The sequence below is a fragment of the Paroedura picta genome, chromosome 16 (genome assembly GCF_049243985.1).
Source record: "Paroedura picta isolate Pp20150507F chromosome 16, Ppicta_v3.0, whole genome shotgun sequence".
NCBI classification, from domain to species: Eukaryota; Metazoa; Chordata; class Lepidosauria; order Squamata; family Gekkonidae; genus Paroedura; species Paroedura picta.
Genome location: NC_135384.1, coordinates 15,224,954 through 15,240,031, shown reverse-complemented (window position 1 = coordinate 15,240,031; position 15,078 = coordinate 15,224,954). Strand labels below are relative to the sequence as shown.

The 15,078-nt window shown below is 39.8% G+C and overlaps 2 protein-coding genes across 2 annotated transcripts; one reads left to right on the top strand and one right to left on the bottom strand.

Annotated features, from left to right (window-relative positions):
* On the bottom strand, positions 1-918 carry LOC143825935 (olfactory receptor 5A2-like). The gene has a single exon (XM_077314372.1). It carries the CDS (start codon positions 916-918, stop codon positions 1-3), a length of 918 nt encoding a protein of 305 aa, XP_077170487.1.
* A 4,968-nt stretch (positions 919-5,886) lies between these two features.
* On the top strand, positions 5,887-6,840 carry LOC143825463 (olfactory receptor 11L1-like). Its single transcript, XM_077313493.1, has one exon. It carries the CDS (start codon positions 5,887-5,889, stop codon positions 6,838-6,840), a length of 954 nt encoding a protein of 317 aa, XP_077169608.1.
* Positions 6,841-15,078: the final 8,238 nt, after the last annotated feature.

The following is a 15,078-nucleotide window of genomic DNA, read 5'->3' as shown; positions in this document are numbered from 1 at the left end:
TCATTTTCTAAATTGTTTCCTGAGAGCTGTCTTCACCTCTTTGTTTTTCAAGCTGTATATGATGGGATTTAACATGGGGGTTAGGATGCTATACTGAATTGACACCAGCTTGTCTAGAGTATCGGAATACCCCGAGGCAGGTCTCATGTACCTAATGAAAGCTGTCCCACAAAACAGAAGGACCACGGTGAGGTGGGAAGCACAAGTTGAGAATGCCTTTTGCCTTCCCTCTGAAGAGCTGATCTTGAGAATGGTTCCAATGATGTGAATGTAGGAAGCGACGATTAGAAGGAGCGCAGCAAACCCTAAGGTCATACTGAATGTGAGAATCACCATTTCATTGGCAAAGGTACTAGTGCAAGACATCTGCAACAGCAAAGGCAACTCACAGCTGAAATGGTTAATGTAACTGGGACCACAGAAATGCAAGTCAATTAAAAAGAGAGTATTGACCAGAGAATCTAAGAAACCTGATACCCAGGCCCCTACTACCATCTGGACACACACACGGTGGCTGATCAGCGTGCTGTACCTCAGTGGGTTGCATATGGCAGCAAAACGGTCATACGCCATTGCAGAGAGCAAGAAGATCTCGGTTCCAACCATAAAAATAAAAAAGAAGATCTGAGCAATGCAGCCGCTGAGAGAAATAGTCCTCTTTGTCACTAGGAAGCCCTCAAGCATCTTGGGCACTGTGACAGAGGAATAGCAGATATCAAGGAAGGATAAGTTACTGAGGAGGAAATACATTGGGTTGTGCAGTTGGGGATCAGTCCTTATCACCACCATGATAAGCATATTCCCTACCAGGGTTATTAGGTAAATAGATAAGAATATCAGGAAGAGGAAAAATTGGACTGTTGCATCATCCGAAAGTCCCAAAAGAATAAATTCATCTACAGAAGACTTGTTTGCCATTTTTTTTTCTTAGAAGACCTATGGTTGGGAAAGAAACGGGACAAAAATCAGTTGCTGAATTTTAAACTACCATAACAGACCAAGACATGTAAATATAAGTGCATGTACTTTCAAAGTGTATAGAGCTTCTTACGGTTATTTGAAGAACATTGGTCTGAACAGCAGTATGTTGTTAACCTCAACAAATTACTTGTCACCGTTCCTCATCTTAATCAGATGTTGCTTTCTGGTATTCAATAAAAAGAAACTGATTCATAAGCAAATTACACAAGTACATGAGCTGCAGACATTGTGACCCCTGAACAAATACTGGCTTGGATCCAGACTACATATTCAAAATCTTTAATGGATAGCAGTTCATTCTATCAATGGAACAGGATGATTCCAACTAATTTATACGACTCCCCTCCCCATTAAAAAAATCAGCAAATCAGTATACAAGAACAAACTTTTCTTCAGGATCCTTTCTTTTAAATTCCACTGCAACTCTAGAGCAATCACCAAAGAGCTAAACGCTGGGAATAAATGCACAAATACTTTGATTGTACACAATATTGACTACACAGAACAACAAAAGCACTCATAATGGAGGCTCTCACTTTTGTGGATCCTCTTCATACATTTACATAGCTCTCAGGAAAAAATTCCCCTCACCTATGTGAAGTATGTCTCTGTCTCCCTCTTCGATAACAAGTAAGAAAGGTTATGTAATCTCAGCCACTATCCCTGAGAGATTGTGTAAGTATCCCTGGGTATTAGTTATTGGAACAAATAAAAAGCCTAGTATTGGGGGAATATCTTAATGAATTTTATTTGTCACACTTGAGTGATATTGTGCACAGAATGTCTCCACGGAAACCAGCTTGCCCCACAGCTTGCCCTGCTGTGTCAAATAGGACAATATAGCAACTTTGGTAATATGACATTCTGTTGCTGTTTTTGCTTCCTGAGTCTCGGAGCTCATGAAGAAAATGGTAATTAGTAAAGAAGTCTGCAATACAGAAGTCTGATATAAGAACTGGAGGACTCCTTAATAGTTATCATGGGAAGGATCTCAACAGTAACCTCCACACGTATTGAATCTTCTCTCCTTAACTACGGTGGTGAAAAATGCTGTTAAGTCATAGCTGATTTATGTTGACCTTACAGGGTTTTCAGGGCAAGAAACAAATTGAATTGGTTTGCCAATTCTTGCCTCCCATAGCAGTCCTGAACCTCCTTAATGGCCACTCATCCAAGTACTTACAAGCTTTGACCCAGTTAAGCTTCTGAGAACTGGGCTATCCTGAGCCATTCAAGATAGGGCTCCTTAATTTATGGATTAGGAGGAATATACAGTGAGAACCTCCATATTCCCTGTTTTCACTACAGGAATCTGGGAAAGGCACAGGCCTTCTTCATATGGATCATCCCCAACCACATATTGAATTGACATCTGTTAGACCCTGAGGTCTGTTTTTACAGAGTCTTCCTTGGGGGTTGTTGTTGTTAGGTGCGAAGTCATGTCTGACCCATCGCGACCCCATGGACAATGATCCTCCAGGCCTTCCTGCCCTCTACTGACCTTAGGGGTACTGACATTTTTAAAAATCTGTATAATTCACCCTCAAAATCCCTTTTCTTGCTCAATAGTTTTAACTGGAATTAAAAGACAGCCTTTCTCAAGACTCAGATTGGATCACAAACATGCAGAAGTAATAGGTTCTCTCTGATTGGTTTTTCAATTAGGAGGAGAAAGGAGATAGTATCCCTTTTGATCACTGAAAAGGCTATTCTTGAGATTCTCGAATGCACGTGGCCAGAAGCAGTCTGCAAGGGGGTGTGGTCTGCAGTGAATAAACTTTATTGCACTAGGCCATAGGCCATCACAATTTAAAAACACATTATTGTTTACAGGCGCCACATCAGGGTTTAAGACTGTCCCAATCTTCATCATTACAGAAAAAAGTTAATGCTAACAATAAACACTGCAGTTCAGGAGACATGATATTTGTCAGGTACTCAGTTTGGATCTTTCTTGTAGCCAACGCAAATATAGCACCCTTTGAATGATTATGCATGACTACAATCAGAGAGAGAAAAAAACCTATCCCTAGGCTAATAATGCTATTTTCAAAATGTGTACAGAATAAAGTAAATTAAAAGGTCTCTTCTTTCTATGTTGTTTTATTGTAGTGTAGAATCCAACCAGAACAGTTTCTAGATATATCCCATTTTCAAAGGGTAATTTTCCTCAGTGATTGTTCTCTCACTTGTAAGGATAATGAAGAAAAAGAAGAGTTGGTTCTTATATGCCGCTTTCCCCTACACAAAGGAAGCTCAAAGCGGCTTACAGTCGCCTTCCCTTTCCTCTCCCCACAACAGACACCCTGTGAGGAAGGTGAGGCTAAAGAGCCCTGATATCACTGCTTGGTCAGAACAGTTTTATCAGTGCTGTGGCGAACCCAAGGTCACCCAGCTGGTTGCATGTGGGGGAGTGCAGAATCGAACCTGGCATGCCAGATTAGAAGTCCACACTCCTAACCACTACACCAAACTGGCTATCCAAATAGATAATTTACTACCTCTATTAAAGAGTTTAAAGCATACACCGGCCTTTGGATCTGCACCGTAGGGATGCTAGTAATCCAACTGCAGTGTGCAAGTGTGTACAACAATGGGGCTGGAAGAGCCCAGTGCACTGTGTGGCAGTGGCAGTGGCAGGAGTGGGGAGCAGGGGGGCATGACAGGGGAGTGGCATACCACTCTCCCAACAAGGTAGGGGTGGGTGAATGTCCCATCCTGCTCCGCAGAGCTGACAGGGGCATTTAGAGTCCCTGCAGGGACATTGTAAGACAGGGGTGAAGCTGGGCCCAAAGGCCTGGCTCTTCCATTTATGCATGGGTCTAGCGCTGGAGGACTGTGGATGGCATCCGCGGTATTGTGGATGCGGGAGTTTCCATATTTACATACTGCGGGCCATTTGGTGTGCTGCGCTGGGACAGGACTGGGATGGTAGCAGCATCATGCATAATCAGGGATTAGTCCCACTGCCCTGCTGCCGCTACCCTGGACTACCCGCCCCATGCATAATCGGTCGTTTAATTCAGCTGGTCTCTTCTTGCATTCTCATAAGAATTTATAGCAATGTGGACTTCTGCTTCTTTCCATAACCCAGTAATGAGCAAGTTTTTAATTTTCTTTCCATGCATATTTCAAATTCCCTTCTGTAGAAATATCCAAGGGGAGTTCCCCCAGTTCTTGATAAGTCAGGGGAAACAGAAAAGCTGTGAGTCCAATATATTTATCCCTAAGGAATGTAATCTGCAAACATAATTTCTGTTCTTCATCCCAAGGAGAGCACCTTGTTGGTAATGGTGATGGTGACAGAATGAGACACATCATATAATAAATATTGTCCTGCATTTATGTGTCAATGAACTATAGCACAAGTGAGGTTTTCATTTAATCGGAAGACAGAAGACTGCTCATAGTAAATGGACCTTGCTATTTGTAATGTATTTCAAAGGCCACATCCATGGAAGGGGCATAGTGACCAAGGTCCATCCTTACACTGCATAGTTTGGCTAATCCTCAGTGTGTTTAGCTAGCCTGGATCCCAACATTACCACAAACGTCATGCAGGGAACAGAAATGTATTCACTTCAGTGCATTAAAGATTACTGAACAAAGGTAAGAACACACGGTTCAAGAATCTGTTTATATCATTGCTCAGTTCAGGCTGAACATTTTCAGCATCACAAATAAGCAAAATGTCCATTCAGCTTCTGCTTGGAACTCATACCTAGCCATTGTAAAATTCTGAGCCCGGTGTTGGAGCAGTACAAAAGTATTGGCTAGCCGAGCTCTCAACTCTTTATTAAGGAGGAGAAGTAAGAAACCAATGGCTATTACATTTACAGTAAAATTTATTTATCATACTTATACAATACAATACCTTTATTGGCATAAAGCAGATTAGCAGGATAAGCAAAGTTAGTCAAGGAACGTCAGACAGTTTAAGTTTAAAAACTGAGGACAGAAATTCAGCCATAATAAAAGTAACGTCGGCATCCTTATCACTTAGTAAAAATTGGCAAATCAGGTCTCTTGAATGGTTTCCCCGTTTTGGTATGAGAGGTATAATATGCCTTCTCTGTTCAGTGAACAAGGGACAATCCAGTAAGATATGTTGGATGGTGTCAGGAGAACTTGATTCACAGGTACATAGTCTGTTTTCGAAGGGGATCTTGGCAAATCTCCCTTGTAATACTTTGGATGGAGAGGCGTTAAGCTGAGCAAGCGAAAACGCTCTGCGATGGAGGGCATTTGCCAAGTTATGGAAATAGGCCGGCATTATCCCGTGCTTCACTTGGAGACCAAGCGCACAGGGAGAGCAAATTGCTGGCACAGTGGGATGGATTTTTTGAAATTCCTGATCAAGTAGCCTTTGTTTAATTTGGTACATAATGGAAGATTCATTCAGAGATAAGATGTAATTATCATACTTATATAGGGCTAAAATGTAGTCCTAAGAAATATTTATTAAATGTTTATAAAACATATTTCTTTTTTTTTTTACATATTCAGGACACAACTGATTTTATTTAAAAAAAATAATCAGTTAGAGGGGAGAAATTCAAATCACTTTAGATTAGCTGTGTTTCACTTGGGATTCTTTGGACTGTGTTTCTCTTTCAGAGTTTAAAAATTTGGCACTATCTAGTGACATATTGAAAATTAAAAAAAAGAATGAAGAAAATCAGACAACTTATTTTGCATGAACTAATATTTCAAGTAAAAGAGTTAAAATTAATATATTTAAAAAATCCTTTGCACAATTCTTTTTATGAAGATTCCCCCCCCCCCCTGCATTGTTATTACAGCCAACATCATGTGAAAGTGATTCGGAGGGATTTACTTTGGTTTTCATGAATCAGAATGGATTGTGACACTGTGACATTCTCCCTTATCCTCATGTTATTATGAATGGCTGTTACGGAGTGGAAAAACGAAACGATCATCACCGAATTCATTCTTCTAGGATTTGAAACATCCCCTCAGTTTCAGCTTCTTCTCTTCCTGGTGTTTCTTGCCACCTACATCAGTACCATGGCTGGGAATATCCTCTTAGTAGTACTAGTTGTTGCAGATCGGCACCTTCACAAGCCCATGTACTACTTCCTAGGGAATCTGTCTTGCTTGGAGATCTTCTACAGTTCAACCATCTTACTGAGGATGCTGGCCAGTCTCATAACTGGAGAGAAAAGACTTTCTGTTAACGGCTGTATTGCACAGTTTTACTTCGTTGCTTCGCTGGTGTCTACTGAATGCTGTTTGTTGTCTGTAATGTCTTACGATCGCTACATAGCCATATGCAAGCCTCTTAACTATGCTGTCCTTATGCAGGATGGATTTTGTTGTCAGCTGGCAAGTCTGTCTTGGCTAAGCAGTTTTCTAGCCATTGCTATTATCATTACCTTGATAATGCAAATAACATTCTGTGGACCCAATGAGATTGATAGCTACTTCTGTGATTTCGAACCTCTGCTTAATCTCTCCTGTAGTGACATAATTCTGCTGAAGATTGTGGCATTTATATGTTCCCTTACATTTTCACTGGTCCCATTTCTCTTGACCCTGATTTCCTATGGTTATATTGTTACCACTGTCCTAAAAATCCCATCTACCACTGGAAAGCAAAAAGCCTTTTCTACTTGCTCTTCCCATCTTATTGTTGTAACTTTATATTATGGTACCCTAATTGTCGTGTATATGATCCCAGATACCCCATCTCTAAAAGATACAAACAAAATTTTCTCTCTGTTTTATACTGTTCTGACTCCTCTGCTCAACCCTCTCATATATAGCTTTCGGAACAAAGAGGTAAAGGAATCCATAGAAAGACTTTTCAGGAAATGCTTCTCTATTGTAGGTATATAGAAAGTCATACCCCACACATTTTTCATTATACCATGGAAGAATCTTCATGGACTAAATTGAATGGTACTTTTCCACTTTCTATTTCTTCAGTAGAAGGACTCTAATAGAAATTTTCTCTGTTATCCATAGTAGTAGTAGTAGTAGTAGTAGTAGTAGTAGTAGTAGTAGTAGTAGTACATGTAATACTTATACTGAACTTACAAATGATATACAGAACTTACACATGATACTTTATACCAAATCAGACCCTTGATACATCAAAATTGGTATTCTCTAGACTGGTCACCAGGGGTTTAGGTAGAGGCCTTTCATATCACCTACTAGTAGAACATTGAGTTCTTATGTGGAGGTGCCCTACTGCATATCAAGAAGATGCTCTATCCTGAGGCACTGAGAAACAGTAGCAAACATCAAACGATTTCCAAATGTTAGCTTCTAAAGAGTATGTGGAAATAGGAAAATGCAAAATTCCTGAGAGAAAGATGGTGAGACACTTCAAGTCCTTTTTAGTTCAAAATCACAGAAGTAGTTATCAGATATGTCACTAGAAAGGGAATCTCCAACTTAACTTTCCTCCACAACCAAAGGAGTAAAATTCCTCTGAGAAATCACATGGGTTATTTCAAACTCTATTGGCATATTATTGACACATGGGCCGGCAACATTGAGCTGTGGCCTGTTAAGCTGTACGAATAGGATATTGTCTGAAGTATATACAGTGCACCCCTCCAGGGGGAACAGGATGTTTTCGATGGGGAAAACTGTACAATGGGAATTTATGTCCAGGGTACAGGAGAAAAAATGGCTTGGATGTGAAGAGGTACTTGGTAGTACAGAGGGAGCTGGGTGGGACAGGTGGGGATCTAACAATGTTGTAGTATTTTCCCGTGTATTTGGATCAGTCAACCTGGAGGAAATATGTGTCTTTGGAAGTCACAGAAGAGCAGGGATGCCAGATGACAGTTTGTGTTTAAAGGGGAAAAAATTGTAGCCGTAACTGTGCAATAACAATAAACATTGGATAAATCACACATGTGTCAGGCTATTTTTGTTGTGAAAGTATTTTATTGATATACAATGCAAGGCTCTTGTAGGCATAAATATAAAAGTGGTAGAATGGAGCAGTGTCCTGGTGGGAATTGGAGGTGTGTTTGAACTGATGTGGTGTTTCAGGCATGACGTTGTTGCTCCGTTCTGGCTGGCATGAAGTTCTTGGTTATTAGTGGCTTTCAGTGAGCCACTGAAGTAAATTGCTCAGAAGAGAGTTGGAAAGAGCAGAGGTGTTGAAGGTGGTGATGTGTTTGGGGGTGTGGTGTTTGGAGGAGGATTCCCTTGTAGACAATGTATTTTGTGAAAATGCGGCCTGAATACCCTGTTGTGGTCTGGGGGTGACATGGCCTTTTAAAAAGGATATAAACCATGGGACTGTCTTTGACTGGGATATTTTAAAACTGTCAATCAGAGCTGCCATATTATAAGTCCAGTCACAGAGACAGTGTCCAGTCCTTCATCTCTCAAGAGCCATCTGATACTGAATATTACTGAATAATATTGATCTAATTCCCTCCAGGCTGATGAGTGGAATTAGGCCCTGCTGGCTATTGGAGACAGTATTCATAGTTTTATTTTTCTTGTACAACACCCACCAAACTTGCTGACAAGGGGAGTTCCCAGAGATCTGTCCTGGGGACTGTGTTGTTCAACATATTTATAAATTATTTGCATGAGGGTTTATCATTATCATTATCATTATCATTATCATTATCATTATCATTATCATTATCATTATCATTATCATTATCATTATCATTATCATTATTATATCCCGCCTGCCCCCGAAGGCTCAAGGTGGCTCACGTAAAATCCCATCCCCATGACAGTGTAAAATTACAGTGAATATCAACCAATTGGTCAACAATAAACAACAACTGATGGCATAGTACTAATCATCGAGTCTCCGCAGCCTCAGCTACAGCACACACTACTGCCGGATTTTGTGAGGCGGGCTTAATCCTCCTCACCGTAGGCCTGGCGGAAGAGCTCCGTTTTACAGGCCCTGTGGAAGGGGGGGATAGAGAGGATACTTATTAAATTTGCAGATGATACTAAACTGGGAGGGGTAGCAAACACAACCAAAGAGAGAATAAGAATACAGAATGATCTCGATAGGCTTGAGAAGTGGGCTAAACTCAATAAAATGAAGTGCAGTAGGGACAAATGTAAAGTTCTGCATTCATGTAGGAAAAACCAAATATGCCAATATAGGATGCGGGAGACTTGTCTTGGCGGGATCATGTCCATAAAGGATCTAGGAATCTTAGTAGACCATACATTGAACATGAGTCAGAAGTGTGACTCGGTGGCTAAAAAGGCAAATGGGATTTTGAGTTGTATCAAACTGAGTATCGTGTCCTGATCACAGGAGGTCATGGTACCACTGTACTCTGCTCTGGTTTGGCCTCATTTGGAGTACCGTGTTCAGTTTTGGGCACCCCAGTTGAAGAGGGATGTAGACAAAACGGAGCATGCCCAGAGGAGGGCAAAAAAATGGTGAAGGGTTTGGAGTTCAAAACATATGAAGAAAGGTTGGGGAACTTGGTCTGTTTAGCCTGGAGAGGAGATGACTGAGAGGGGAATCTGATAACCATCTTCAAGTATGTAAAAGGGTGCCATATAGATGATGGAGCAGAGTTGTTCTCCCTTGCCCCAGAGTGATGGAGAACCAATGGGATGAAAGTAATTTAAAAGAAATTCTATCTGAACATCCAGAAGTTCCTGACTGTTAGAGCAGTTTCTCAGTGGAACAGGATTCCTTGGGAGGTGGTGGGGTCTCTATCTTTGGAAATTTTTAAACAGAGATTAGATAGCCATCTCATGGAGAGGCTTATTCTATCAAGTCTAAAGGGGTTGGAAGGTTACAGTGGATGAGTGATAGGGTTGTGAGTGTCCTGCATAGTGCAGGGGGTTGGACGAGATGACCCAGGATGTACATTCCAACCTTATTATTAGTTGAGTCTATGATTCTATCCACCTCTGACACAGTCACACAGCTGTTTACACATCACATAGGGTGGGAGGGACAGAAGCTGCTCTGTGGCCTGCTGAGTAAAGAGGATGGGACCCCCTTGCACTGCCGTGCACACCATGGGGCCTGCCTTATACACACCATGGGGCCTGCCTTCCTCTTCTATGTTGTGCTCCCTGTGTAAGCCCAGCATGCAAACCGCAAGAGCCACTGGGGCTCTCATGTCCACCTGCTGCATTAACGGTGGCTCTGCTTATTCCTTGCCACACCTGAAAATTGGGAAACTGATGACTTTGCATAGATTTGCCAATTAAGTACCTTAAGCAATTGAAATGTGCAACCTAGTAGAGTTCAGTGAGAATCATGGTCTTATCTGAATGTAAATTTACTCTCACAGGTTTATTTACTGAATTACTGGAAAAGTGCATTTGGTTGGAAGGAATGCAGAGAAAGAATTTAGCCAAAGTGTAGAAACAAACCTATCTGAATAAAAGATACAGAAAAAGTAAGACATTGTGTCTTTTTTTTTTGTTTAGAGTTCCTCACTCCACTCCACACAGCACAGAGCTAGTGGACTCTTTTGCTGTGAGAATATTTATTTTCACAGAACTTTTCACATTATCTGAAGAAGATTATGGAACTTCTGTGCTGAGTTAGGTTGTTTATCACACTAAGATGCTTCATGACATTAGGTTACTTTTACTCCATAGGAGTCCTGTTTTATTTTCCATGTTCATTTCCATTGATACCAGATTTTGGTATCAAGAAAACTATTGCTGATATCATAGAATCATAGAATCATAGAATCATAGAATCATAGAATCATAGAATCATAGAGTTGGAAGGGGCCATACAGGCCATCTAGTCCAACCCCCTGCTCAACGCAGGATCAGCCCAATGCATCCTAAAGCATCCAAGAAAAGTGTGTATCCAACCTTTGTCTGAAGACTTCCAATGGCTTCCCATATCCTCACATGGTCCTAATTATCTGCTTTCGAATATTCATTTCTGGCTTCAGCAAAATGATGTAGCATTTTGGGGAAAAGATGCAAACCAGTAAGCCAGCAGCAGAGGCCAAGATAGAGAAGATCTCCACAGCCACCATCGATTTGCCTTTAGAACTTAAGTAAGTTGGAATAAAGGAAAACCAAACACTGCAAAAGACCAACATACTGAAAGTGATGAATTTGGCTTCATTGAAACTGCCAGGTAACTTCCTGGCAAGAAAAGCCACTGTGAAGCTGACACTGGCCAGAAAGCCCAGATAGCCAAGGACAAAGTAAAACATCATAGCAGAGCCCTCATTACATTCCAGGATGATTTCTCTGGCCTGTGCATTCATATTCATCTGTGGGAAAGGAGGGGAAATACAAACCCAAAGAATGCAAATCACTGTATGAATCAAGGAGCCAGAAAGGACAATGGAATAGGCCAGTTTTTTACCCACCCATCTCCTCATGTGAGACCCAGGTTTGGTAGACATGAAGGCCAGGACCACAGTGATAGTTTTGGCTAATACACTGGAAAGTGCCAAACAGAAGATGAGACTAAAAGTAGTTTGGCGCAGAATGCAGGTCACCTTCCCTGGTTTTCCAATGAACATCAAGGAGCTGAGGAAACAAAGCAGGAGAGAGAGGAGGAGAATGTAGCTGAGTCTTCGGTTGTTGGCCTTCACAATGGGAGTGTCCTTGTATTTCAGGAAGGTCACAAGGACGAATAATGTTATCAGAGAAAAAGATACAACCAATATGACAAAGATGATCCCTAAAGTCTCTCTGTATGAAAGGTAGGTTTGGACTTTAAGAAGGCATTCCTGGTGGCTTTCACTGGGAAACTGATTATCTGGACATTTGACACAGGCATCCATATCTGAAGGAATCAAAAGAGCTGTTTCAGTATTTCAATTTTGTGAGTATTATCTAAGAGACAATCATAAACATAAGGTAGAAATAAACGCCCCTCCTTTCATTCTATTTTGTCAATCATTTGGGATAATGTTATAGGTTTGGTGACTGACCAGGTGTGCAGCCTGTTGGACAATCAGCCTATAGGAATGGAATCTCTCACTTCTTTCTGCTGGTCCTGAGATTTAAATTTTGAAATGAGATTTAGATCCTGTCTTCAAAATATGGAGAAATTATCTGAAAAGTCTGTGTATAATGTGTATAATGTTATAGATGCTTTGATTCCAAAGAAACAGTAATGATCTGAAGATTTTCTTCAGATATAAAAGTCTAAAGAAAAAAAGGAATTTACGCACTGAAGGCGCCATGCCAGGATGCAGGCTGAAGTTTTAGTTGTGGCAGGTTGCCCCAAATCTTTCTGAACCGGCACAGGGGAACATTTGGCCCAGTTCGCCTCATCCGCCCTCATTTTTGCTCCCACAAGGGGGCTGGGGCATTGAAGTTCCCAGTGCCTAAACCTTCTATAAGAGGCAACCATTCTTCTTCTTCTAAATTTACAAATGAACAAATTTTGAGTCCAGTGGCACTTTTAGACAAACCAAAGTTTAATTCTGAGTATGTTACTTTACTGCTATCCACAGGTCTTACCAACTGTTTTATTGCACTATGACTATAACTAGCCGTTCAGTGACTAGACAATAAGTGTCCAACTGAGCTCCCTTAAGAGCCTCTTGTGGCGCAGAGTGGTAAGGCAGCCATCTGAAAGCTTTGCCCGTGAGGCTGGGAGTTCAATCCCAGCAGCCGGCTCAAGGTTGACATAGCTTTCCATCCTTCCGAGGTCGGTAAAATGAGTACCCAGCTTGCTGGGGGGTAAATGGTAATGACTGGGGAAGATATTGGCAAACCACCCCGTATTGAGTCTGCCATGAAACCACTAGAGGGCGTCACCCCAAGGGTCAGACATGACTCGGTGCTTGCAAAGGGGATACCTTTACCTTTAGAACAGAAGCAAAGACCCAGAGAATATCTGCAGTAGAAACTTAAGCTCCCTGTATATGTAAGGCTTATGGAAGTCTGTTTCAATGTATATGAGGGAGTGTTCATGCACATAAAAAAGCTTATACCCAGCATCAAACTTCTTGGTTTTCAAGTTACCACTTGACTTTCACTTTGACCTTTGTTTCAGACCTATATAGCTTCCCGCCAGAATCTAAATTTGCAACTGTTTTCTTTTTCTGAAGAGTGGTGGATTTAGGGCTATGAGATATACAGAAGTTGCCACAACTTTATTAACTATATTTGAAAAGCAGAATTGTCGATATATAATACTATGTCAAAGAAAGCTGCAAGTCCTTAACTTCAAATAGCAGAGTAACTGGACTTCTCCCATTACTTCTTTATGTTCTACAAGAATATTTTGAAACATTTCTCTTACCGTTGTTCTCAGAGACCATCCCTTCTGGACAGGGAGTACAGTCATAGCAGCAAAATTTCTTTCCTTCCTTCTTTGACTTGCTGAAGCCAGGCTGGCATGGGTCATTGCAGATAGAAACGGGAATCACCTGTCCATACACAGAAAGGGTTGTTAGCATTGAATAATTGTCTTTTGACAATGGGTGGCCTGACAAATTTTGTTTTGGTGGGGAAGTAAATAGGATGTCAGAGAAAACAAATTAACAGTTTGTATTAAGCAGTAGCTTTCCTGTGATGTCACCAATTAATTGTCAACCATGAGGTGACCAAAATGCACAACACAGAGGTGGAAATTAACAAAATGCTCAACTTCCATCACAGCACAGATTTTTTCATATATAAATGAAAATGAGAATGAAAGATTAAATGGAACTTTGACTAGTGAAAATTCATCCACCAAAATCATGCTGGTCTCTAGAAGATCTTTGGGTCTCAAATTTTGGTTATTTAATGGAACCAACCCAGCTAACAAGAGAAACTGCCCTGGTGAGTTTCACCGTATCACTACACTAAGCCGTTTCTCCGCTGCAAAGCAGTATATTGGTTATATCAACATGTAGATGCTTATACCAGTTCTAAGAAAAAATAACAGTAAATGATAAGATATTGATCAGAGCTTTAACAACTGAATTACTGAATTGACCAGTTGAATAAACCACTAGTTCGCTTCGAACCCTGGCTAATCCTATACAAAGGGAACATTTTATTGAGAATTATCAGAGGTGAAAGCTCCAAGAGAAGGTGCTTTGACACTCATACTCTGAAAATCTTGATATCTGTGGTGCTATTGGACTTGAATCTAGATATTTAGCTTGATATAGTTACATGACCTAACCAGGAATGTTCTTTGAGGTATACTAAATGGTATTTGAATAAAAGTATCTGTATTTCTGGCTATTCCAGTCTGATACGATCTTAGAAGCTAAGGCTGGTTGGTTCTGCTGAATACTGAGATGGGAAACCACCATGGAAGTACAGGGATGCTAGTGAGAGGCTGTCAATGACAAATCACATTTGTTTTCTTTCCTTGGAAACTATATAGGGGGTTCTTGAATTGGGCTGCAACTTGAATCGAATGTTACACAACCATCTAATCTTCCTCAAAATTGTGTTCAGGACAGAGTTCCCAGTGCACATAAATTCACCAACTCATAACTGTAAAAAAGTTGACACAAAGTGTTTCCAAACTCACTTCCAAATGATATGGCATTTAGAAAATCTGAGAATTCAGCTAACCCTTTGTGCTTTCTTCATTACAGTATTGTATTTTACCAAAAACTGAACATGAAGGACAAAAACAAAAATAAGAAAACCATAACGAAAAGTGGTAGAATGATCTTCAACAAAATTTGAGACCAAGATTTTGAAAAATTTTGTTTAATTCTTATACTGTAAGCATAGCTTCTATATTCAATATATATATATATATATATATATATATATATATATATATATATATATATATATATATATATATATATATATATATATATATATATATATATATATATATATATATATATATATATATATATATATATATATATATATATATATATATATATATATATATATATATATATATATATATATATATATATATATATATATATATATATATATATATATATATATATATATATATATATATATATATATATATATATATATATATATATATATATATATATATATATATATATATATATATATATATATATTCTATATATCTTCTCTTTATGTCTTCTATATCAGCCTTGCAGTAGGGCAGTTGACTGGTATCTTAACTCTTAGGGAAAAGGTAAAGTTATGTATTCTATAATTTTGGCAGAATGC

Coding starts and splice junctions, on each gene's coding strand:
- LOC143825463 (XM_077313493.1), top strand. CDS start 5,887: ATGGCTGTTACGGAGTGGAAAAACGAAACGATCATCACCGAATTCATT.
- LOC143825935 (XM_077314372.1), bottom strand. CDS start 918: ATGGCAAACAAGTCTTCTGTAGATGAATTTATTCTTTTGGGACTTTCG.